The sequence below is a fragment of the Malus domestica genome, chromosome 10 (assembly GCF_042453785.1).
Source record: "Malus domestica chromosome 10, GDT2T_hap1".
Classification (NCBI taxonomy): Eukaryota; Viridiplantae; Streptophyta; class Magnoliopsida; order Rosales; family Rosaceae; genus Malus; species Malus domestica.
This window is the reverse complement of record NC_091670.1, coordinates 28,068,573-28,094,267: the sequence shown is the minus strand read 5'-3', so window position 1 is coordinate 28,094,267 and position 25,695 is coordinate 28,068,573. Positions and strand designations below refer to the sequence as shown.

The following is a 25,695-nucleotide window of genomic DNA, read 5'->3' as shown; positions in this document are numbered from 1 at the left end:
GGTCCTTACCTAGTAAAGTTGTGTGCGGTGTGGCGTCAGAGTGTTGTGGGTTCGAACGGGAGAGTGACAGAGAGACAGAAACCAAGGGAATGCGAGAGAGGGAGAGAGGGAGAGAGGGAGACACTGAGATTGAGTTTGAGATAGAGAGAGATAGAGTGATGAGGTTAACTGAATGGAGGGAGAGAAAGAGAGATAGAGAGAGAGAAGAGCTTGGATTTGAGAGGAGTTCAAATTACAAACGAGAGAGAGGAGCTTGAGTCTAAGACAAATATTTGTGCCAAATGAATTGAATGAGCCGACTTACAAACGCGCCCAATTTTGGGAAAAAAAAATCAAATTTTTATATGATTGCACGACAAAGATGTTTTAGCATTCGTTACGCAACCAGTTTAAAAAAAATGAATTTTTTAATATTTGCATGACAACTATTTATAAAACGTCGTTGTGCATAACTATAAATTTATTTTATTTTTTTTGTTTAAATAAAAAATATTAGGAAACTTTTGTTTGTATACAACATTTTAAAATACCATTCAATACATTTAATTAATATACATCATAATTTTTCATTAATCCTCGTATGAACTAGAATAAAGATCATCACTATCGTTAAATTCAGACTCCCATTCCTCATCGTCTGTAGGCACATCAACATCATCGTTCGTGCACTCGGGTGCATTGTATCGCGGTACATCCCCGAGGTCAATCGTAATGGAATTGATCAGTATTTCAATTTCAGGACATCCAGCTACCTGATACGGTTCTTGTACAATAGTTATATCTCGCAGTGTATCTGCACCAAGTGTCGTTGAAGTCTCCAATTGTTGGTCAGCAATGTTACCATAATTGTCATCGGCAGCATGATCTTGGTCTGCAATATCATACACCCCTCTGTGCTCAATCTTCTGAACTAATTTCCATCCCCTCCCGGCCTTAGGGTCATCTATATAGAAAATTTGTTTAGCCATCGTTGCCAAAATGTATGGGTTGTTGTTATACCAACATCTGTTAGTGTTAACCCATCGTCTCACTTAACACCTCCAACCCGACGTGGGTTTGTATCAAACCAGCAACACTTAAAGAGGATAACTTAACACCGGTTTGTAAAGCAATTGCACAACACTTGTCAGTTTTCCATAGAAATCAATGTCTACAATGTCGCCCATACCTAGTACATGTACCCCACTATTTTGAGTACAAAGCTTGTCATGACAATCAGTTGCCAAAAACTTGATGTCATTTATATAACAACCAAAGTACAATTATGTGCTTAGGGGCTTAATTGCCAAGCTGTACAATTCTTTACTGTAAGCAGACAAATTAATTTCCTTCAATTTCTTCACCTAAATAAAAGAGAAAAAGAAGTCGTGTTAGTTTAACATTTAAAATTATGCAAAAAACCCAAACACAAACAACATACATTTTCACGAAACCATCGAGGAAACAATTCATGATGCTTTTTGGCATATAAATGTGAACGATGTTCCCGCTTCATAAACTTTTCATGTAATTGTCTCATCACAATTGTTAAGTGCAAACCAATTTCCTACCTCTATGTCATTTTGTCACACACCTCCCCTCTAATTGGTTCGCCAAATGGTCGTGCAATTTGGAAAAAAGCAGAAAATTTTTTCACTTCTCACACCATCGTCATTATTGAGCTGTTGTCAGTTGAACGTAGCATCAACGTCTTGTAGGTACATTGCACAAAATGTAAAGGACTCAAAGCTGACCCATGCTTCCACGATTGATCATTCGAGCTTTGCCCTGTTTCGTACACTCTTTTTTAATTCACCCAGTAGATTGCATCAATAAAGAAATTATCATATAAAATTAGTGTACTAATACATACATCATGAACTAAAGTATTTATGGCGATTATATACCGTTCAATTGGATACATCCATCGATAGTTGATGGGTCCGACTAGAAGTGCCTCATCCAGCAAGCGAATCATCACGTTGGTCATGCTTGTGAAGAAAGCTGGAGGAAATATTTGTTCAAACTTGCATAGTACTTCAATAATATCGTCACAAAACAGTTTAACATCGGACTTTCGCAAAGTTTATACAGTTAATTGAGAAAAATATCTCGCCAACAACATAATCGGTTTCACCACGTCTTCGGGCAAGAGGTGTCGAATTCCCACCGGGAGAAGGCATTGAAGTATGACATAAGAATCATGACTCTTGAGGTCAAAAAATTTGCCTCCATCCAAGTTTGTGCAATGGCTGATGTTTGAAGCATACCGATTTGGAAACTTTACAGAAGATAGAAACTGCAAAAACACTTTCCTCTTATCCTGTTTCACCGAAAATGATGCAAGCTTCTTTCTAGCTATGTCTCCATCCCTCGTCATCCATTTTTTCCAGATCGATCTGAGCTTTTATTATGTCCTTTGTTTTTCCGACCAGTGTATAGTTCTGACCAGTGTATCAAACACATTTTTTTGAACATGCATTACATCAATGTTGTGTCTCAATTTTAATTTAGACCAGTACGGAGCTCAAACAACCTCGTCTTGTATGTCCAGTTTAGATGTGTGTTAGGTCTTGTCCTATTTACGGACTTGCCCAACGAAGCAAAATCCAACCGATTCACCTGAGTCGAAATTTCATCACCGGATCATTCTCTGGGTCTTGGTCGAAGCTTTATGCCATTGAAGAAGGCTGTCTCATTTTGACGCCACTCATGGTCCCACGGTAACAAACTTTTCTTGCGTGCTAACTAGACATCGTGTCCTCTTTGCAAACTGGGCATGCATAGTAACCCTTAGTGCTCTACCTAGACATCATAACATACGTAGGAAAATCGTTTATAGTTTACATCATGGCTGCTCTCAAAGTGAACATCTTCCTAGTAGATTTATCATATGTGGGAACACCGTTTTCCCATAATTCTTTTAGTTCATCGACCAACGGTTGTAAACACACATCAATACACATGCCTGGATCTTCGGTTATTAACAACATCATCATCACAAATTATTTTTTCATGCCATTTCAAGGCAGCAAATTATACGAAAAAGTGAAGATTGGCCAAGTGTTGTGGTATTAGTTTAGAACCCCAAACGGATTAAACCCGTCCGTCGCAAGTCCTAATCTAACATTCCAAGGCTCACGTGCAAATTCAGGGTACAGTAGATCAAACTCTTTCTAAGCCTCTCCATCTGCAGGATGTCTCATAACATCGTCATCCACCCGTCTGTCCTTATGCCATCTCATGTCACTTGCAGTGTGCGTCGACATATACAATCGTTGCAACCTGGGCTTTAATGAGAGATAACTCATAACTTTTTGTGGAATCTTCGTTCTTTTATTCTGAGATGTCATTTTAAACCGCGACTCATTACATACAGGACATTTATCCAACGCTTTATTCTCTTTGTAGAACAAAATGCAATTATTTTTACACGCGTGAATTTTTCATATCCCAATTCAAGACCACTCAGCACATTTTTTGCACTTTTATGATCTTTAGGAAGGCAATTGTCCTTTGGAAGCATCCTCTTGAAAACCCCCAAAAAGTAATCAAAACATTGGATTGACATACAAAACTTTGTTTTTCCATGCATCAACTCAACAATGGCTATGAACATCGAAAATCCTTCGCAACCAGGGTATAATTCTTGCTTGGCACTTTTTAATAGTTTTTCGTATTTATCGAATGTTTCACTGTCCATGGTGGGAGGGACGCCATCTTCTACTTCCACATTCGTATTCGAACTAGCGGTTGGAAAAAACATCATTGATAATGTCCATAATTTGATCATTCAAATCGACAACAGAGTCAACTATATCCACTGCTCGGGTAATGTGGGAGGATGAAGCATTTTCTATTTGTTCTCCATGATGATTCCACGTAGTATAGGTTTCCATCATCCCATTTCTAACTAAATGGTATCGAACAGTTTTAAAATATTCAATCATTACGTTGTTACACTTTCTACAAGGACATCGAATTTCAATTGAACCGCGCTTGTTTGCAATTGCAAAATCCATGAATTGATTTATTCCATCCAAATAATCATCAGCACATCTATTAGGATTATGTATCTAGTGTTTGTCCATTTCACCTGCAAACAAAAAAAATTAATTTACAAGGGTTACAACAACTTCAATTATGACATGCCACCTCATGCCTCCGGTATGGGTCATATCTCATTCGAGAATGCACAGTTACTTGTTGTAATTTACGGTTCCAACACATTAAAGTTCGAGCGTGGGAAAAATTCGGTAGCATCTCCCTTCATGATGTAGATAAAAAAAACTATGAAGCACCCAAAGAACGCAAAGAGATACTACCATATTTTCCACGTTCAAACTCTAATGTGTGAACCACAAACTACAATGTAAATGTGCAATCTCAAACTGTCCAAAATTTTAAGACAATTCAAGAACTAATTGGACCACAATCATGCTTTCGTATCCATTCACGAAATCCAACTAATTCTCAAACAAGAAACTAAGCTCATATGAACATTGCAAACCATTTTTTGTACATCCACACAAAAATGATTGCATACAAAAACATAAACTCACAACACCTATAAACTACATATAATACAATTTAAATGAATGGAAATTAAACAAGTTAGTTAAGAAAAATTATACCTCAAATCTGTTGCAAATTGCACCAAGGGAAGGCACCTGCTGCAATTGCTTTGCAGCTTCTACCTTCCTGCAATCTGGTGAAGTGCATTAAAGTCAAGAGTCGCGCAAAACCTTGGCCTTCAACTTTTTGGGAGCCACACGAGTACTTTTCCTGGATTTTTTAAACCCCTTGCGCGACGAACAGTAGATCCTCGTGCTTTTTTTTTGTTTTTGTGTTTAAATTGTTTTTTTGGACATTGGCTTGTGCTTCCACATTGTGGGAGCTATTTTGAACCCATTGCGCGACAAAATAATGTTTGTCGCCCAATTTTGTTTTATTTTCATATTTACAACATTTTTCCATTCGCTCTTCAAATTTTTTCAACCCACAAACATATTTAATAAATAATAAGATTTGTACATATTTAATTAATATACATATTTATTAAAATGCATTAATTTCATTCATAATAAACATTAAGTACATATTTAATCAAAAAAAATTCATACTAAAAAAACTTAAAATTCATATCTAATTATTAAATAAGTAATAAAATGAAAATAAGAAACCCTATTATAAACCCTATTCATCCGCAGGGAGTTCTAGTTCTTGCTGTAGTGTTGCAGCATGTTCATTATCAAACTTCCACTCCCGAAATCTCGACTTGAACACCTTGTCGATAGCCTTCATTAGATTTGGGTCACTTTTGTCAATGTTCCAATTCGGCTGTCATGTAAAAATTAATAAATTATAATCTCACTATTCCAATATATTTAACAAACATAATTATTATTTAAATAATGTAATTAACACATATAGCTAACTCATCAATCATGTGCATCTTCAACTCCTCGGGGATGGCTCTCCAAGACTCCCAATCCGCATACATTTGGTACGCACCATTGCTCCTACGTCAGCCAAAGAGCTAGCGCGCTTTTCTGACTTCACAACCCTTACTATTTCGTCATTAGTGATTCGGTAATGGCTTCTACCATAAGTTTGTCGGACCCGTACCACAACTCTTTTCTTCTTGTCTATCAACAAAAAATATTTTCATAATACAAAAAGATAAATAAAAACTTTATACAAAATGCAAAAATTTCAATGCAAACCTTTTCTAGAACCTTCGCCATCCATTGTCTTTGATGAATGCGCACCATTGTCGGCCATTGTACCAACACTCAAACAATGAACTGATTATAATCGTCAGAAGTTGTTTCAGGGCGTTTTCCGAAACAAAGTGTGTGAGGGGGGCAGAAGCGCATATTTATAGGAAACTTAGGGACTTTGCGCGGTGAAGGCTTTGTCGCGCAAACCCTGTACTAAATACGGCATTTATTTCTTTGATTTAGTTGCACCAAATACGTTGACTAGAACTTAACGTCACTTGCACGAGGGTTTGAACAACGGCCCTTCGTTGCGCAAACTCTTTAGCGACGAAGCTATTACAATTATGAAATTTACGTAAACATAGATATCTATGTTTACGTAAACTTCATAATTATAAACAAATTTTCAGTTATAATATGTATTCTAAAAATAATTACTACCTTAAATAAATTGATATTATATTCCATTCAATTAATACTTTAAATAATTAATACCTTAAATAAATTCATATTATATTCCATTCAAATATTTAAATAACCAAACATGAATTAAAACATAATTAAGTCCAAATTCATAACTTATAAAAAAAAACCTTAAATTTAAATATTGTCATACAAAACATACTATTTCGATAGTCCTGGTCCATTCTGCAAGACATCATAACGCCACCTATTGTAACCTCCCTCCAATGCATCCTCGATCAAATTCATCAACAGTTTGTTCGACTCATCATCAAGAGTATACTTACACTGTTACACATATATGCAAATAATTAATTCTAACATATAACAAAAAATTTCACAAAATTAATTATTGATCCATCAAAAGTATACTTACTAATAATTCATCCATCACCGCCTTCTTCGCATTCTTGGGCACATCTTTCCAACACCACTCAGCAGTAGGACAATTATTCGCCATGGCTACAGCTATCGCATGCCCGAACTGAAAATGCTACCTCAAATCATTCAGGTCGGCGTCGGTCACGCTCTGGTCCTTGTTTTTATCCTCCATCTTAGCACGAACAAAATTGTGAAGAATAAGGAGAACAAAATTATGAAGAAAAATGAGAGCAGAAGCGCATATTTATAGGAAGGCTGGGGCCTTTGTGCGACGAAGGCTTTGTCGCACAAAGACCTTACTAAATACATTGCAGATTCTCTTGATTCATATGCACTGAATGCTCTGACCGAAACTGACTGTAACTTACGTGACAAAGCCATTGTCGTGCAAGTGTTCCTCGGTTTCCCAAGCGTTGAATGTTCTAACCTAGAAACTGAACAAGATTTGCACAACGAAGCCTTTGTCGTGCAAAGGTTCAGCGGGAAAATCTTTATCGCGCATTATTTTTCCCGCCACAAAAAAAAAAAACCGAGTTTTTTATTGGCTTTGCCCGACGAACATCTTTTTGTCGTCATGCAAACATTTTTGCACAACGAATATCTCTATCGTGCAAAGTTCACCACCACTGCGCGACGAAGATATGATTGTCGTTGCGCAAAGGAGCAATGCACGACGGAATTTGCTTTGCCGCGCAAATTTCTATCGCACAAGTACTTTTTCCTAATATTGGGAGTTCGGCTAAGCCACACAATGGATAGCCTAATTTGGTATCGAATTCGCCATCTATGAGATTCGAACTTAAAACCTCTTACTCCTACATTTTTAATTTATCTATTTTAATTTTCTTAATGTGATTTACAATTCTACCCCTTTATTGCTTTTATTGTCCCTAGAATCTTGAAACTTGTAGAAGAAGAAATCGAAGAGACAAATCACAATCCAGCAATTGCACTTAAAGCTTTGCAGTAATCTGAGAGAAGAGCAGAAGCTTGTGAAGGATTGAAGAACTATTGATACCATGTTAAGCTAGAGAGAGAAACATGTTTCGTATATGAATAGAGAGAGAAATAGGAGATTCACAGAGAAGAGAAAGAGAGACTAAATATTTCTTTGGTATATTATTTCTTAGTGAGTAAGACATCTCAATACAAGTATTTATAGAGAGCACAAGATTGCAACTAATCTAACTACCTAGCTAATCTTCTGCCAAGTGTCATAATCTCAGACATAAACATAATATCTCTATCAAAAGTAATCCAATCCTCATCTTCAAAATGAGGCTTAGAATTTGTAATAATATTTCTCTCAATATGCCAGACACATAAAATATTTTTAGTTTTAAGGAAGACACTTTCTATAGCTTCATCAACACCAATGCCCTATTTGATATAATCGCCACTTAACAGTTCATCATGGCAGTTCTTTATGCCAGACATATAAGGGATATGGGCTTCCAAGAACCCCTGCCTATAAAATCTGCAAATATGCACCCAACGACAGTTCTTCATGATCCTGTGCTGGAAAAGAGTGACCACATGGTGTTGCTTAATCCAGTCCAAGACGCTACGTTTAAAAGACAGGTCTCTCTCCTTGATGATGACTTTGTAAATTGCCCTGATAAGAATGCTGAGAAGTTGAGCTCACATGTCAAAGATGTTAGCTTGGCACAAACAAAACCCTCAACAATGAGGAATGATAAAAAGTAGTTGGAGTCGATGATAATTGTGGAAGATGTACTAACGGTATTACTTCTGGCATCCAGTCTTCATCACCAGTTTCCCCATATGCTGTGGACGAAGCCATTGGTGATCTCATATCTCCTACTGCAACAAAGGTGGAGAGCATCAGTCAAGAGTCTAAATGTGAGGTAAAATTGATAAAGTTATGCATATACTTTGAGGTTTGAACTTGGGATTGCTGTTAGCTATATTTGTAGGATGATAAGGCCGATGAACAAGACAAAAATGAATCATTTAGTATTGCAATGATCACTGAAATGGAAACCAGCATCTATGGCTTGCAAGTATTCCGCTGATGTCTTAAGTTTCTTCTTGATTAGAACATGTTTTTGTTGTCATAGTACACAAGTTTACACCTGTTGACTAGAGCATTTGTTGCTGCCAGTTTATGCTATATAAAAAGTTTCTTGAAGAGGGTTCTTGGGGTTGATGAACATGGAGGAGAGTTATTATTATTTTTTTTAATTCTCTTAAAAAAGTATAGCATTTGATGATTACATATGATGGGATTGTCTCTTGGTAAATGCAACGATTCCCATTTCAATTCATGTCTCCTAATTCACTAAGATTGTATTTTTTTCCCAATGAGAAGAGATGGTTCATACTCATCTTGCCTCTCAGCACTTAATTTGGAGTATACAGACTTGACACTTGGTATACTCTCATTAGGGATACAAAGCTCAATACTTTTCAATGATAAAAGTTTTTTCCAAGATTCTGACTTGATATATGTGCGTAGATCTGTAGTCTAGAGAGACAACTATATTCACTGATAACAAAGGGATGTGCGGTGTAGTTTGCTTACATATGAGGCAACAATCACTCATGCGCGTGTAAACTTTTCATATTGTCTTTGATCGCTTTAGGAGGTATTATGTCGCTCCTTGAGATACAAGTATGACTGAAATGCTCTCTGATTTTTTAAGCGTGAATAGATCATGTTTGTGGCATTATAAAAGTTAAATTTCTTCATGCAACTGGATCTTGTAATTATGGTCCAGATTATAAAAAATGTTGATCTTGAAGAATTACGGGAATTAGGATCTGGTACATATGGTGTTGAATTGTAATTTTGTCTTGACCCAAAGATAATGGATCCAGCCCACGCACAAAGAAATATCCATGCACATTTTAGAGAATTCTAGCAAAGTTCAAGTTGGTGGAAGAGTCTAGAAGAATGGTGAGGATTCCATCAACATACAAGTTTAGTGTAAATAATTCTAGCTTAGGAAGGTAGTGGAATTATCTAGATATCTTTAGCAAGATGCTTCCATGCTTCTCCAAGGTTCCATCCATGCCTATAAAAGGAGAAGGCATCCACACCATTTGTAACATCCAAGAGAGCAAGTAGTGAGAAGTGAGAATGCCAAGTGAGAAGTGAGAAGAAGCAACAAAGCTTCTAAGAGTGTTTGAGTGTTTCCTCTTGTACTAAGCTTATGAGTGAATAAAAATCTTGTGTAATACTTTGAGTATTCTTTCTTTCTCTTGCCTATCAATTCTGCTACGTTACATTTTCCTTTGTGAGATAAACAACTCCAAAGTAGTGAAGTATTTTTAAGCCCCAACAAAGCGGTACCAGAGCTATGGCTAGCAATGTTATGGCAGCCTTCCAAGTTCCAATGCTCGACAACAAAGAGAGACAAGAAAGCTCGCTACCTCATCTACAAAGCATTAGATGACAATGGCTTTGAGAAGGTCTCGAGTGCAACCTCTGCCAAGCAAGCATGGGAGAAGCTTCAAACCTCTTACAAAGAAGCCGAACAAGTGAAAAAGGTTCGTCTTCAAGTATTAAGAGGTGAGTTCGAATCTCTACAAATGAAAGGGTCTGAATCAATCTCTGATTATTTCTCAAAAGTCTTAGCCGTTTCCAATCAATTAAAAAGAAATGGAGAAAAGTTAGAAGATGTTAGAATTATGGAGAAGATACTATGCTCGTTGGACCCCAAGTTCGAGCACATTGTCGTGACGATTAAAGAAACTAAAAAATTGGAAGAAATTAGTATAGAGCAAATAATGGGTTCACTACAAGCATATGAAGAGAAACATAAGAAGAGGCATGGGAATGATGAGCAGCTCCTCAAGACGCATGTCTAGCCAAAGAAGAAAGAAGAAAGCTTCGACAACGAGATAAGCCAGTATGGAAGAAGTCGTGGTCAAGGTCGCGGACATGGACATGGACGTGGACGTGGTTGGAACTTCAACAACCATAGCAACTACGAAAGATGAGGAAGCTCAACAAAAGGTCGTGGAAGAGGAAGCTCAAACTTGAGGTATGAAAAATCTCAAGTTCAATGCTACAATTGTCAAAAGTTTGGGCATTATGCTTGGGAATGTAAAGCTTCAAGTAACAGACCTGATGAAAAGGTTAATTATGTGAAAGAAGAGAGAGAAGATAATGGCGTTGTGCTACTAGCATGTAAGAACAATGATGGAGACCAAGACTATACATGGTACCTTGACAACGACGCCAACAACCACATGTGCGGAAGAAGAAGCATGTTCGTAGAGCTCAATGAATCGGTGAGTGACAACGTTTCTTTTGGAGACGAATCCAAAATACCCGTCAAGGGAAAATGTAACATCCTAATTCTCCTGAAAAGTGGCGGTCACCAATTAATTTCAAATGTCTACTACGTGCCCAATATGAAAAGCAACATTTTGAGTTTGGGTCAACTTTTAAAAAAAGGTTATGATATTCACATGAAAAAATTATAGCCTTTTTTCTTAGAGATGACAAAGGAAGATTAATTACCAATGTGAAAATGTCAAAGAATAGGATGTTTCCTATGAATATTCAAAATGATGTTGCAAAGTGCCTCAAAACATGTTACAAAGACACATCCTGGCTTTGGCATCTTCGTTTTGGGCATCGTAACTTTGGGGGACTGGAGTTATTATCCAAGAAGGAGATGGTGAGAGGCTTACCGTGCATCAGCCACCCTGATCAAGTTTGCAAAGGATGTTTACTTGGGAAACAGTTCAGAAAAAGCTTTCCAAAATAGTCGACCCTAAAAACCCAGAAGCCACTCAAGCTCATTCACATCGATGTGTGCGTTCCAATAAAACCAAGCTCTTTGGGTAAAAATAATTATTTCCTTCTCTTCATTGATGATTTTTCAAGGAAAACCTGGGTTTATTTCTTGAAGTAGAAATCAAAGGTATTTGGAGCATTCAAGAAGTTCAAAGCCACTGTAGAAAAAGAAAGTGGTTGCAAGATCAAAGCCATGAGATCTGATCGAGGAGGAGAATTCACTTTAAAGGAATTTCAAGAATTCTGTGAACCTAATGGAATTCGTCAACTTTTGATAGTTCCAAGATCCCCTCAACAAAATGGTGTGGCGGAAATAAAAAATCAAACCATCCTCGACATGGCTCGAAGCATGCTCAAAGTAAGAGATTGCCTAAGGAGTTGTGGGCAGAAGCTGTAGCATGTGCTGTCTACCTATCCAATAGGTTTCCAACAAGAAGTGTGTGGGGAAAGACTCCGCAAGAAGCATAGAGTGGAAGAAAACCATGTATTTCCCATCTAAGAGTTTTTGGAAGCATAGCCCACGTACATGTACCAAACGAAAGGAGAACCAAAATTGACGATAAAAGTGAGAAGTTCATCTTCATCGGCTATGACTCAAATTCAAAAGGCTATAACTTGTATAATCCGAACAATGGGAAGACGGTGATCAGTCGAGACGTGACATTCGACGAAGAAGGAGAATGGGATTTTGGCTCTCATGCAAGTGATCTCAGCTTCTTTCCTCAGTTTGAAGAAGAGAATGAACAAGGGATGATGAAGTAAGTAAAAGAGGTTCAACAAGAATCCACTACTCCACCTGCTTCACCAACATCAACCAATCATGGTAATTCACCAACATCAGCATCGTCAAGTAGGAGTCTAAATGAAAGAGAAGTACCACGCACAAGAAGTATACGAGATCTCTATGAGGTAGTTGAAAGACTTGATAATCCTACACTTTTCTGTCTCTTTGCTTATTGTGAACCAGTCGACTTCCAAGAAGCAGTACAAGATACTAAGCGGAGGAAAGCAATGGATGAAGAAATTGAAGCAATCCAGAAGAATGATACATGGGAACTCGCTATTCTTCTGAAATGCCACAAAGCCATCAGAGTCAAGTGGGTGTACAAGACAAAGAAAAATGCCAACAGAGAGGTCGAAAGATACAAGGCGAGACTAGTGGCGAAGGGCTATAGTAAAAAAGCCGAAATCGACTATGATGAGGTATTTGCACCCGTTGCTCGCTTGGAAATTATATGATTACTAATTCCTTTGGCAACTCAAAACAAATGGAAGATTCAACAAATGGATGTGAAGTCCGCTTTCCTAAATGGAGTCCTTGAAGAAGATGTCTACATTCAACCCGTCAGGCTATGAAATCAAAGGGCATGAAGACAAAGTTCTAAAGCTGAAAAAAGCCTTTTATGGGTTAAAACAAGCACCACGAGCATGGAATAGTCACATTGACAAGTACTTTTAGGAGAACAACTTCATCAAGTGCCCCCATGAACATGCTCTCTACATCAAAGTCAAAGATGAAGATATTCTGATTATGTGCTTATATGTGGATGATCTAATCTTCACAAGAAATAATCCAAACATGTTTGAAGAGTTCAAGAGAGTGATGACCAAAAAATTCGAGATGACCGACATCAGGTTGATGGCATACTACCTAGGCATTGAAGTCAAGCAGAACGAAGAAGACATTTTCATCTCCCAAGAAAGCTACACAAAAGAGATACTGAAAAAGTTCAAAATGGACGACTGCAAGCTCATAAGCACGCCAGTAGAGTGCAGAGTCAAACGAACCAAGCATGACAAAGGAGAAAGCGTAGATCCAACATTTTTCGAAAGTCTATTTGGAAGCTTGCGCTACTTGACTTGCAATAGTCTACGAAAAGTCTCACCTTGAGAGAGTTTCCTTAACATTTCTCTACATAGGTTTTTATTTTTTGAAAATTAAAAAGTATGGAAAAAGAAAAAAAGATGTGTGTAAATCATTTTCGAAAGAGGAAATTGTATCAATGGTCCATCAATTTTAACCCAATTTGAGCAATTGTCCATCAACTAAAAATTTGTGACCAATGGTCCCTTAACTCCTCAAAACATGCAGCTATGATCATTTTCGTCAACTCCGTCAAAACTTCCATCAAAACGAGTCGTGTTGGAAGAATTATTGCTACAATTAGGTTAAATTTCAAGGATTATTGCTCTAATTAGGTTAAAGGTGAAGGACCATATTTGCCCCTCATGCATGGCATGTGACTCATTTTGACGGAAGTTTTAATGGAGTTGAGGAAATTGACTATACCTACACGTTTTGATGAGTTAAATGACTAATGATCATATATTTTTAGTTGATGGACCATTGTTACAATTTTCTCTTTCCGAAAAGAACAATAATGGGTTTCAGTGAAAAACGTGGGAGTTGCAAGTGGCTTTTTACCACAGTGATGGAAAAGAGTTGAGGCTTTGCATAACGACGTAGATTCAAACTCGTTAATGGCTAATCTAGCATATAATTTAACAAAATCTATTTTTTAACAAACAAAATAAAAAAACGTGGGAGTTGGTTCCTTATTTTCCGAAAAGAGATCCAACAACAATAAATGGATATATTTATATTATTGTGATTGGTTCTTCTCCTGGTCTTCTACAGTGGAGTATAATATATCAAATATCAGTGCCCTTATTTCACAACTTGACTTAAGTGGGTTGGGTCTCTTGGTCAAATTTTTACTGGAAATTTCAGAGGTCGACTTCATTAACCATAATTCGTATAAAATCCCACATACCATTGCATATGATTTTGCTTCTCCACAACTTGTGATTGATCAAAGAGCTTTATGCAAATTCCATTTTCTAGAGAGAGAAATAGGAGAGAGAGAGATGGATAAAGCAATGAACAGACAGAGGATTCTGCAGCATTTGAGACCCAATTCTTCTGTTTCTTCTTCCAGTTATGAATCTGCTGCTCTTTCTGTAAGTTTATATCCACTTTCTTTTCCGTTGACTTCTTCATTTTTGTAATATTTTTGTTTTATGTTATTTTTAGTTTTATTTTAGGGGTGTATTCAATTGGGATTTTGAGAGATTTTAATTCTTTTAATGAATATAGGGGTATTCAATTAGGATTTTAAATGATTCTCTGAAATTCAACGTGTATTCAATCAAGATTTGAAGATAGTTTATTAAAATCCTTAGAAATCCGGGTATATTCAATTAGAATTTTAAAGAAATTTATAACATTTTAGGTGTATTCAATTAGAATTTTAAAGAAATTTATAACATTTTAGGTGTATTCAATTAGAATTAGAATTTAAAGAATTTGGAAAAGTTGAGGAATTAGAGGGAATTAGAGAGATTTTGTAGTGTATTTTAAGCATTCATAAATCTCACATCGTTCCATGAGATTTCGATGGAATTGAATTAAAATTTTACGTAGAATCTCTACAAATCAGTTAAACTCCATGAAAATCTATGAATTTATAAATCCATAAAAATCTCACAAATTCCCAATTGAATACACCCCCTTAATTTGTTTCTTCATTGTTTTGTTGGGCTTCAATATGTGCAGCTGGAGATAGTGCTGCCTACCATAGAACAGCTGCTTTTGGAGACGATGTAGTGATTGTGGCTTGAGTGATTCAAACTGACTGATAAAGTTATTTAATTTTAGCTACTTTTTGTGTCTTTGTATAAAATTTATAGCAAAGTTTATAACTTTATAGCTTTTCTGTATTAAATCTTGCTGTAAAATCATGTTAAATAGAGCGTATCGGACTGCCATTTCCAGGCAAAGCAAGGCGGTTTTAAGGATACTTTACCTGATGCTTTACTGGCACCTGTTTTAAAGGTTTGATACAATTCCTGAATTCCCATATCAATTCCAGGGGAAATGAATGTGTTTCTTCAAATTATGAATGTATCATTGCAAGTAGAGTAATCTTCCTATACTCGGCTCTCTTCTACCAGTTCCAAGTTTGTGGCCATCTCTTTACTGTTCTGCTTAATGCTTGGCAGTAAAGTGTTGATGCTTTGCACGATGATGTTGGGAGGAATGATTGCTTCCGAACCAAATGCCAAAGAGAAAGGAGTCTCATTGGTCGCTCATCTTTTGGTGGTGCAATATGCCCATAAACATCCGGGGAGTTCATTTGGCCATTTTCTCTTTTTGTCGGTGAGGGATTTCTTGAGGCAGTTGAGGATCGTCTTGTTTGATGTTTGGAGGCCTTTTTTTGTATTAACTTTAGCTTATAGTGTTATGGTTCCCATCAGAACAGTCAACAGGCAATGTTCATCAGGCCTTGAGGCAGTTGCTGATGTAGCTGCTTCTATAAAAGCAGGATATTATGATATCAGTGAGAAAATACTCTTGATTATCCATCTATTCTAGCTGCTAGGTGTTCTCCATCAGTGGACTTGATCTTTATTTTGAATACGGGCATTGCTGCTGGATTGGAGTCCACGCGGTTGATAAACTTGACAGATTCCGTAAAATTAACCCTAAAGTATATTCCAACTCTCTTTGTTTACTAGATATTTGTTTTACATTAAGAAAAAGAATGTTCTTTTGAACTGATATATCGTATATGTTGTCATTAGGTGGATATCTTTGCACAAGCCCACAACTGCCTTCTTGCTGTGGGCATTACTTCTGAAAATGTTGCCCAACGTTATGGTGTGACTCAGAAGGAGCAAGACAGAGCTGCTGCGAGTTTTTTTATCTGTTATAACATCTATTAACTGTTAGATAAACCGGTAATGCTGAAGCTGTAATTTAATGAATTATGTGAGTAGGTTGAATCACATAGGCATGCTGCTGCAGCTTCCGCATCTGGTAAATTCAAAGATGAAATTGTCCCTGTATCAACTAAGATAAGTATAAAAATGTTCCCCGTTTAGTTTGTGGAAAGTCTTAGCATAAGTACAATTGTATTTATTTTCTTGTAATTGGTTATTTGTATCATCAGATTGTGTACCCAAATACCGGAGAGGAGAGGCCTGTTACAATTTCTGTGGATAATGGTATCCGACCAAATACAAACATGAACGATTCAGCAAAACTAAAGCCTGCATTTAAACGAGATGGTTCTACAACTGCAGGTATTTTATCACTCGATTTTTATAAAGCATTCTGCCTGCTACACATGACAGTTTCTTTGTTTAATTTTATACAACTCTTTCTTTACGTAAGAAGTCTTTTTTTTTTTTTGGTATAACTTGTTTGAATCATTGTGAATCAGTTCATTACTTTTGTCTTTCAGGAAATGCTAGCCAGGTGAGTGATGATGCTGGAGCAGTCCTCCTCATGAAAAGAAGTTTAACTATGCAGAAGGGACTTCCTATTCTTGGTGTTTTCGGGTATGATGTTGAATAACTCTGTTCAATCTAATTGCTTCAAGTAGAAAAAATATGAGGGCTCTCGAGTTGACTGTAATACTGCTATGTTATTTTAATTCTTAATAACTCTTTTCGTTGGTAATTGTTGTTAATTTCCATGCGATGGATATGTTCAAGAACTAACTACAGCTTGCTTTATACTTTCGATACAACTTTATGATCTCTGTGCAGGAGTTTTGCTGCCATTGGTGTGGATCCCGCTGTCATGGGAGTAGGTCCAGCTGCTGCAATTCCTGTAGCAGTGAAATCTGCTGGTCTTGAGCTTGATGATATTGATCTGTTTGAGATAAATGAGGTAGTCCATTGCTAACGAAAAGTGTAACATTCACGATAAATGTAGTTTAGTTTGGAAGAATGTTCGGCTGAGCAGTTTAATTGTTTTCTGTAGGCATTTGCATCTCAATATGTTTCTTGTTGCAAGAAATTGGAGCTTGATCCTGAAAAAGTCAATGCTAATGGAGGCGCTATTGCTCTAGGCGGCGCTACAGGTATATGAAGTGAAGCTGAAGCTGATGTGTGATGACATAAACATGCGTGCACGTGTGTCTAATGTGCTATTATTTGGTTTATTTCCTGGTCTTACTGAACAACGAGGAAGTGAGGGTCTGTGTGATTTAACGTGAATACTGCATCTGTTCTTGTGTTAGGTGCTCGTTGTGTAGCAACTCTCCTGAATGAAATGAAGCGTCGTGGCAGGGATCACAGCTTTGGTGTTACCTCCATGTGCATAGGTATCGTTTTGCACCCCTTCCACTTGATTTGTTTATGAAGGAAGGCAGAATATTGAGAGCTTGATATGAGAATATGAAACGCGACTAAGCGTGTGTCCTTGTTGCAGGCTCAGGTATGGAGGCTGCTGCAGTTTTTGAAAGAGGGGATTCAGTTGATGAGCTATGCAACGCTAGAACTGTATAAAGCAACAATCTTGTGTCAAACGATGCTAAATAAACACTTGTTTAAAGCAACAATCTTGCAGGTTTCTTCCTGTTATGCTTTTTATATTATGGACTTTGTCTCGTTAATTGTCCTTGCCACACATTTTATAATTACTTTGATTTTTAAGGACTTCTTGTCCGATAATTTTCCAAAACAAAACGTCGTTCAAGCATTCATTGTGCTGGGATCATATAGGTGATAGAAGTTAGCGCAAGCCATCAAAACCACACTTGTTTTGACTAATTGAATGCCAATGGAGACGGCTGGGATGTCGTTCAAGCATTCATTGTGCTGGGATCATATAGGTGATAGAAGTTAGCGCAAGCTATCAAAACCACACTTGTTTTGACTAATTGAATGCCAATGGAGACGACTGGGATGTCGTTCAAGCATTCATTCTGTTGGTGCTTTATCCTTATGCAGACGGCTGGGATGTCGCGGCCTACTGCAACACTACCGGAGCCTTCCAACAAGATATTTGCAGTCTGGACTCAAAACGAACTAGAATACACATGCTTCACCTTCCAAACTAGAATCCTGAATGTTTTTTTTTTTTTCTCGCTTTTTATTATTTTGATCTAGCTAGGTCTGGTTCGTTCATCTTGAAATCCACTCTTTCCTCTACATGCATGCTATCTGTAGTATTTTTCATTAGCATTTGGGAATATCCCTCCTGACGCAAATATCGATCGACATACCTTCGATGAAGTTTCAGGTACATGCAAATTTCATTTAAATTTTAATACTATCCGTTCGCAAGAAGTAAGTGAGAAGAAGATGAAGAAGACGACCTCCAAATCCAATGAGGCGATGACTTGTAAAGTGGCACAAACCGAACAATGCGAGATAATTTCCTTGTCATTTCTCAAGCTCACTGCTCAACTGCTCATCCAAGTTGGGTGTCACTGCGCTCAGGTAAGTTGGAAGTTTTTAATTTATTTTGATAATGCTATTCATCTACATATGGAAATATCATTTCCTTTATGTTCGTAAAGAAGTTTCAAGGAAGCTTCTTCAGTTCCCTCTTTTGGTCAAAAGAACGTTTTTAATTCAATTCAACCTAGTCATCAATAAGATTCTTAAACCTTTGATTATATATTGTTGATGTTTCCAAATCTATTATTTTATATCAATTAAAGATATTTTATAAATAAAGTGACGGTATAGAATGTCAATATTCAATCTAACTTGGGAAATTTGTTAAAGTAGCCATATTTTAGACCCAATGTTCTAAAACGCAGGCTAGGCGGCCACCTAAGCAGTGGACGGCGGGCCTCCGCCGCAATTATTATGAAATCGTTCAACAAATCGGAAGGGCTATAAATCAGTATCTAGGCAGTCGCTGGGCGGGCAACGTGGTCGTTGGGCAGGCAACGCGTTCTAGGCGGCCTCTTTGTTTTGTTAAAAAAAAAAAAAACTCTTTGTACTGACGACAATAGAGTGATCTGTTGAGGAAGGAGAGAGGGATCTACAATTTTGTTGTTGAAAGAAAAGAGAGAGAGTTGTATGGAACTTCTTGAAACCATCGACGTCGGGGATCACCACTACACTGACCTACACAATTCAATTGATTTTTGAGTTGGGTTGGTCGGGATTTGCGTTTTGATGAAGATGAAGGCTTGTTTGGTCGATGACAGGACGACACTGCAGGGAGAGGGTAACTGGGCAAGGCTTGCTTAAACTAGGGAGAAGCGAAGATAGGGGATGAAGATTGGAGACTTTGGAATTGACGGCTTAAAGAAAAAGGAGATGAGAGTAAATGGATTTGGGTAGGGAGAAGTGAAGAGAAGGCATGGGACTTTTGAATTGACGCATAAAGAAAAGTAAATGGGTGTTAATGGGTTTGGGTGTCAGAATCAGAAATGATTCAATTAATAAAGGAAATTATTATTATTTTTTTTTTGGAAAGAAATTACTTTTTAATAAATAATAGATTGAGAATATATAATAAATTAAACAAAATATCTAGGAGTTTGTCAAATCTTTTATCATCTTTAGGTTAGGGTTTTCTTTGTAAATAACTAAATATACAAGGTCTTTTTGGGTTCTGTTATTTTGGATGTATATACTTTGTGTATTTTTTTACTTTTATTTTTGCATTTTATGATTATGTTAGTATCCATAGAAGTATAGTTTGTTTTTAGGTGTAAATAGACACTTATTTACAAGATATATAATAAATTTACATAAATCCGCCTAGGCGCTAGGCCCCTGTCCACCGTCCGACTAGCGCCTAGCGTTTTTTATAACCTTGTTTAGACCTTATATAGAATTATAGCCACTATTTTAGTTTTATGATAATTCTAACCAAAACTTTATGTAAAATACTAATATACCCTTAATATTAGGGTTTCTCACAACAAAAACAAAACCTCCTTCAAACTCTCTCGCAACCTTTTGGTTTCTCACCTTAAACTAGAAAAGCACTCTTTGCTGATTTTGCATAATTAAGCAGTAGGGATGTTCTGACAAAAAAAATAAAACACAGCAGGATGCATCAGCCTTTTCAAATTGTCCAAGAAACAATGGTATGATTGGTCAATTGTAGCTTCCATTTCCTAAATCAACTTTTTGATATTTCATATCATGGTTTTTTGTAACATCCCACATCGCCCAGATGAGTGATTCTTAAATGTATATTCACATCCCTACTTAGCACGAGGTCTTTTGGGAGCTCACTAGCTTCGGGTTTCGTATGAACTCCGAAGTTAAGCGAGAAGGGGGCCATAGCACTCTTAGAATGGGTGACCCACTGGGAAGTTGCTCGTGAGTTCCCAAAAATAAAATCATGAGGGAATGGTAAGCCCAAAACGGACAATATCGTGCTACGGTGGTGGAGCGGGCCCGGGAAGTGGTCCGCCCCGGGCCGGGATGTGACAATATCAGAGTCAATCGATGGCTGGAAGTATGCCGACGAGGACGTCGGGCCCCTAAGGGGGTGGATTGTAACATCCAACATTGCCTAGGGGAGTGATCCTTAAATGTATATTCACATCTTTACCTAGCACGAGGCCTTTTGGGAGCTCACTGGCTTCGGGTTGCGTAGGAACTCTGAAGTTAAGCGAAAATGGGGCCAGAGCACTCCTAGGATGGGTGTGACCCACTAGGAAGTTACTCGTGAGTTCCCAAAAACAAAACCGTGATGACACGGTCAGGGCCTAAAACGAACAATATCGTGCTACGGTGAAGTCGAGCTTGGGATGTGGTGGACTCGGGCAGGGATGTGACATTTTTAGTCAAAACTTTAATGATTTTCATGTTCCAATGTAGGTGAATATATTATGAATCCTTCAGCAAATCAACAACTTTAATGATTCAATTCCTGATTAATTTTTATGTTTAGTTTATTGGGTTATCTTCAATTTTCACGTTATCTGATTACATTTGAATATCTATATCTACTCTATATCTATATACATATATATATTGAAAAAAATAATAAGTGTAAGAAATGGAGGGGTTCTAGATTAGGGGTACTGGGTAGTATTCAAGAGGCTACCTCTTTTATGTTTCAAGATCTCAACTAATTGTTGTTTTTTCATGGTTAAGAGCAATGGGGAATTTTGTCATTAAGGGTATATTAGTATTTTTACATTAAGTTTTGGTTAGAATTATCATAAAACTAAAATGGTGGCTATAATTCTATATGGGATCTAAAGTATGGTTACTTTTCCAAATTTCTCATCTAACTCGATGACTGTTTATAATAATCTTAAAAACCAACTTGCAAAATTATCATGTGTAATAAGAATAGTGATCGGGGACCATTCATCTTTCAAGTTGTTCCTACTTTTACTTCATACTTTCTATTTTTTTTTAATCCTATTTTCACGTTTTTCAAACTTCACCTAGTGTCTTGCCTCAAGTTCATGCACATATATTTATATTTAAGATTGACAGCTGCTTAGAACTCTGAGCGAGTAAAACATTAATGTTTTGTGTTTACAACTTTACCATCTTGGTTTACCATTTTACCTTCGTTTAACAAATATTTTGCTAGTAGGATTTTAAGAATCAAAGTATAGGTTTTTTTTTAAGTAAAATACAGGTTAGTTAGACATGACCAATCTGTATCAATATGTCTTGGCAAAGTTTCTATAAAAAGCTGAGCATGTCTATGGTGAATAAGAACACAAGGAATCAAGTGATTGAGTTTGAGAAAAAAGTACATATACATGCTACAAGTTAGACCATATTTATGGTACCATTTCAACCACTAATTCCTTTTGTTCTTATTTAGATTTGAATATATACTAATGAATATTTCCAAAACTAAAATGGCACAAGTGGTAACGCGCTAACTGTCAAAAGATTAAAGCAAGTGGGTCACCAAAACCTTTTTTCGGTCTCAACATCTTTGAATTGTTTGCTGTTCTTTCATATCCTGGTCATCGTGTTCTTTTTCGTTATTTATACCCCACATATAGAAAGCGAGGCGACCAACAAACACAAAAACATCACACACACACACACACAGGAGAGAGAGCGAGAGAGAGAGATGGCAGTGAGGCAAAATATTGGAGGAGCTGCAGAAAAGGGGCTGAAGCAGCAGAAGAATCCAGATGTGAATGACGGGAAAGAAGCAGAGAAAGCTATGAAGATGAAGCTGAACTCAACAGAAAAGGAGATGATGAAGATCATGGTTCCGAGGGAGACAAACTGCTCATGCTTCAAGCCAAAAGCTGGAAGTGTGTTTCCCGCCAAGAGAAAATCCGTGAAACGCATGATGTTTGATCGTTTTGTACTAAAGCACTTTGGCTCCTCTGCTGTGAGCGTGTGGCCTCCCAATTAATCTCCACAAACCCTAATAAAATGTATAGCTATCTTCTCTCTCACTTCTCATCACAACACATGAAACACCACCAAATTAAACACCAAGACAGAAGATAGAATTCACCCCATATCCATTACCCCCAACAAACCCGCATGTATAATTATCATTCAGCACCTTACTCTTTGCAGAAGCACTTGATTTATGATGTGTACTTGGCTTTTTAATGTTATATGTTGATCTCTGGTTAATTTTAATTCAATGCATAAACACTTAATTTATTATGTGGTTTTGTTCCATACATATGGATGTCTAAACGATCTCCGTTTTGAATGATTTTTGTAAGAATGAGTTTCAAATGAAGATTAAGCAATTAAACGGTTTTGATTATAAAATTTATGCGTTTAAGATACGTTATTGCAAATGGTGAAATTCCCTCTCGGATGCAAGTATTTTCTCGTTGTTATAGATTTGTTTTTCTCTTGTATGAAATTGGCTAGTCATTTTGATATGTACAATTGAAGACTTGTTGCCCAAGCTTTTGAATGGCATGACGAAAGGATGACATGGACTCAAATTTGATATCCTGGAATTTCCAGGTTTGTAACTTTATATGTGGTCCGTCTCGCTGTAAATTTCAATTTAATTACTACTTTCGTGTTAACACGTGTGTGGCTGTGGTTTTGTGATATATCTTGCTTGTTAGTTTGGACTCTTTGACTGTGGTCTAATTCATGTGTGAACATTTGTGATTTTGCTCTCAAAGGCATTTTAATGATACATTGCAGGCGCGTTTTAAGGTCTTCCCCCATTTAATTGTAAAATTGATGTTGGAAAAATTTTGTACCACGTTATACAGGATTATTACAAAGAATGATATATTGCTTCACGAAATCTTTCATATTTTATTCGCTTTCACATATAACGCTCAAAGAAAATATGAAAAAACCATTTGAATACAATAAACCCCAGCCTAAACTTTAAAGATGTATGTTAATCAATATTTTGCACAACCGAAGATCAACCTAATACTCTAGCTAAGAAGATTTAGAAGATAGCTAGATCAAGGTCCCTAGGAAAGAAGTTGTGCACTTTGTTAATTAGATCCTGATGTATGTTTTTTATATGTGTTTTTCATACCTACTTTTACCTTTTAAAATAGGGAACAAAAAGTTCAAGGTACTGTTCACTTTAACGAAAAATCACTTTACCTTTTATTTTGTCATTATCGTTAAAACTCAAAGTTTTTAAATCATTTTTATTAGTTTTCCTTTTAAAATACGTAGAAACTGACCCACAAACAAGAACATGTGCCTTTTTCTCTACTGGTGGGGTGTGACTTTTCAGGCTAATCCACCTCTCGAAATGTGACGAAAATTCACCAATACCTTGTGGCCTTATTATTCAAATTGAAGTACATGTCCAAGTCCCAATCCCTTTGCGGCCTGCGTATTAATTAATTTGATTATTTGTATCCTCTTGTTATCGTTTGTGGGCTAAACAACAAATCTGTTATTAGTCACAATCCGAATGAGATGGCACCAACAAATAGAAAAAAGGATTCTAGGCTTTCTAGGTATGGGAGAGACCTCCACCTTTTCCCCGAAGCTACTACTCTCTTTATCCTACTTATACTCATAAATTTGTATTAAACCTTCTAATTGGAATATGCACTGATACGTTTTCCTAGCATAGATTCAACAGATTAGTTACAAATTAAGCAAACTAAGCAAGTCCTTGGTCAATTAGAATTATTAAATTTACTTATTAGATATGGTATTATAATAGTGAAGTGCCGATAACATCTAAAGAGGGATTATAAACTAGGGAAGGAGGAGGATCACAACCGTCTTGGTCAAAACCACCATTTGTCCAATTCAGCATTTACAAATTACACATCCTCAATATTTTATTTTCAGAAGATTAAAACTAGGAGATTGAAGGGGTCAGTTTTCGTTTGTGCTTGCTGTGTTTATTATAGTTTACTTGATAAAAATAAGTACAATTTTATTCGGGTTACAATACTAACACATTGTTTGATGAACAAATTTGATGATCGAAATTTAGCGCTAGTTTGATATTGATGTGCTTTGAAAAAAAAGCTTCTTATGCTGTGTTGTGAGAATAAGCAGCTGTGAAATAAAGCAGCAGAGTGTTTAGTAATTTTTTTTTGTAAAAGTGCTTTTGGAAAAAAAAAAAAAAAACTGTATGATAGTGTTTGGTAAACTTTTATGTAAAACAACAGTGACTGTGTGAAATGACAAAAAATGATATAAAATGAGTATAATGTTAAATGTAAAATAATAAATGAGCCCTATCTTTCTTTTATCCATTTTAATTTATTAATAATCCATGTCTTCTATTTATTAATAGTCTCTCTAGAAGTCTCCTCTTTTATTAACCTTCTTTCTCCTTCTGTCTCAATTCGCCTATTTTTCTCCACTGTGCCTTTGCCTTTTAGATAAGGGAACTTTAATGAAAAGTACCCGGTACTGTTCACTTTAACGAAAAACCACATTTTTACACTAAAAAGTCAATCCTGGTACTATTCACTTTACCCTTTATTTTGTCCTTATCATTAAAACTCAAAGTTTTCAAGCCATTTTCATTAGTTTTTCTTTTAGATAAGTCCTCCTTCAACTTAATTTGGTGTTTTTTTTGAGGTTCTTGAAAATCCAATACGATCGGATTTGATTTGGGGGCCTGGAAATTCTGGGTTCATAGTAGGGATGGGCAATGGTTATGCGGGCGGGTAACCGCGGTTATTTTACCCATAACCGTTTATGTTCATACCCGCATAACTGTTTACCCGTTGGGTAATTACATAAATAGTTATACCCATAACCATAACCGTTTATAAACGGTTATCCATAACCATAACCGTGTACCCATTTACCCATAACCATTTACCCATTTAACCATAACCATAACCATTTACCCGTTTACCCATTTTTTCACCCGTTTATCCTTTTTTTACCCATTTTCCTTTTTTTTCTCCCGTCTACATTATTTTTTTAACGATAGTTAATCAAAAAATGAAAAGCGGAACACTATTCTCTATTCAAATCAAGAAGCTTTCTATCAATAACAACACTTTGACAATGTGGATACAATTACAAATCACAGCACTTATACACATTTGAAGTTGATTCATTGCCTGATAGAACAATCATTACAAGTTGAAATTCACTTGGCGAAAGCGCTACTGGCAGAAGCGCTTATGACACAAGCAGTCCCGAACCAGCCCTAAGCAAAGCCGAGGTGGGTGTTGGTCTCCCACTTAATCTCTC

At 36.7% G+C, this 25,695-nt stretch overlaps 1 protein-coding gene across 11 annotated transcripts; it reads left to right on the top strand.

Annotated features, from left to right (window-relative positions):
- Nucleotides 1-7,954: 7,954 nt before the first annotated feature.
- On the top strand, nucleotides 7,955-17,720 carry LOC103445421 (3-ketoacyl CoA thiolase 1, peroxisomal-like). 11 transcript variants are annotated; one of them, XM_070805852.1, is made up of 11 exons: nucleotides 7,955-8,126; nucleotides 8,309-8,413; nucleotides 14,162-14,277; nucleotides 14,873-15,151; nucleotides 15,319-15,806; nucleotides 15,901-16,401; nucleotides 16,563-16,659; nucleotides 16,870-16,993; nucleotides 17,087-17,186; nucleotides 17,346-17,429; nucleotides 17,537-17,720. In XM_070805852.1, exons 6-11 carry the CDS (start codon nucleotides 16,344-16,346, stop codon nucleotides 17,611-17,613), a joined length of 540 nt encoding a protein of 179 aa, XP_070661953.1. In that variant the 5' UTR covers nucleotides 7,955-8,126; nucleotides 8,309-8,413; nucleotides 14,162-14,277; nucleotides 14,873-15,151; nucleotides 15,319-15,806; nucleotides 15,901-16,343; the 3' UTR covers nucleotides 17,614-17,720. The 11 variants fall into 11 exon arrangements, with proteins under 11 accessions (XP_070661953.1, XP_070661952.1, XP_028965749.2 ...); XM_070805856.1 differs by lacking the exons at nucleotides 7,955-8,126; nucleotides 8,309-8,413 and having other exon boundaries at nucleotides 14,055-14,277; nucleotides 14,873-14,959; nucleotides 15,092-15,151; nucleotides 15,319-15,475; nucleotides 15,574-15,806; XM_070805851.1 differs by lacking the exon at nucleotides 7,955-8,126 and having other exon boundaries at nucleotides 8,207-8,413.
- The last annotated feature ends 7,975 nt before the right edge of the window (nucleotides 17,721-25,695 follow it).

What these genes read in the sequence shown, in the direction of transcription:
- LOC103445421 (XM_070805852.1), top strand. Translation starts at nt 16,344, where the DNA reads ATGAACGATTCAGCAAAACTAAAGCCTGCATTTAAACGAGATGGTTCT. An exon ending in TGCTCTAGGCGGCGCTACAG is followed by an intron (nt 17,187 to 17,345) that starts GTATATGAAGTG and finishes TTCTTGTGTTAG; the next exon opens with GTGCTCGTTGTGTAGCAACT. An exon ending in TGTTACCTCCATGTGCATAG is followed by an intron (nt 17,430 to 17,536) that starts GTATCGTTTTGC and finishes TCCTTGTTGCAG; the next exon opens with GCTCAGGTATGGAGGCTGCT.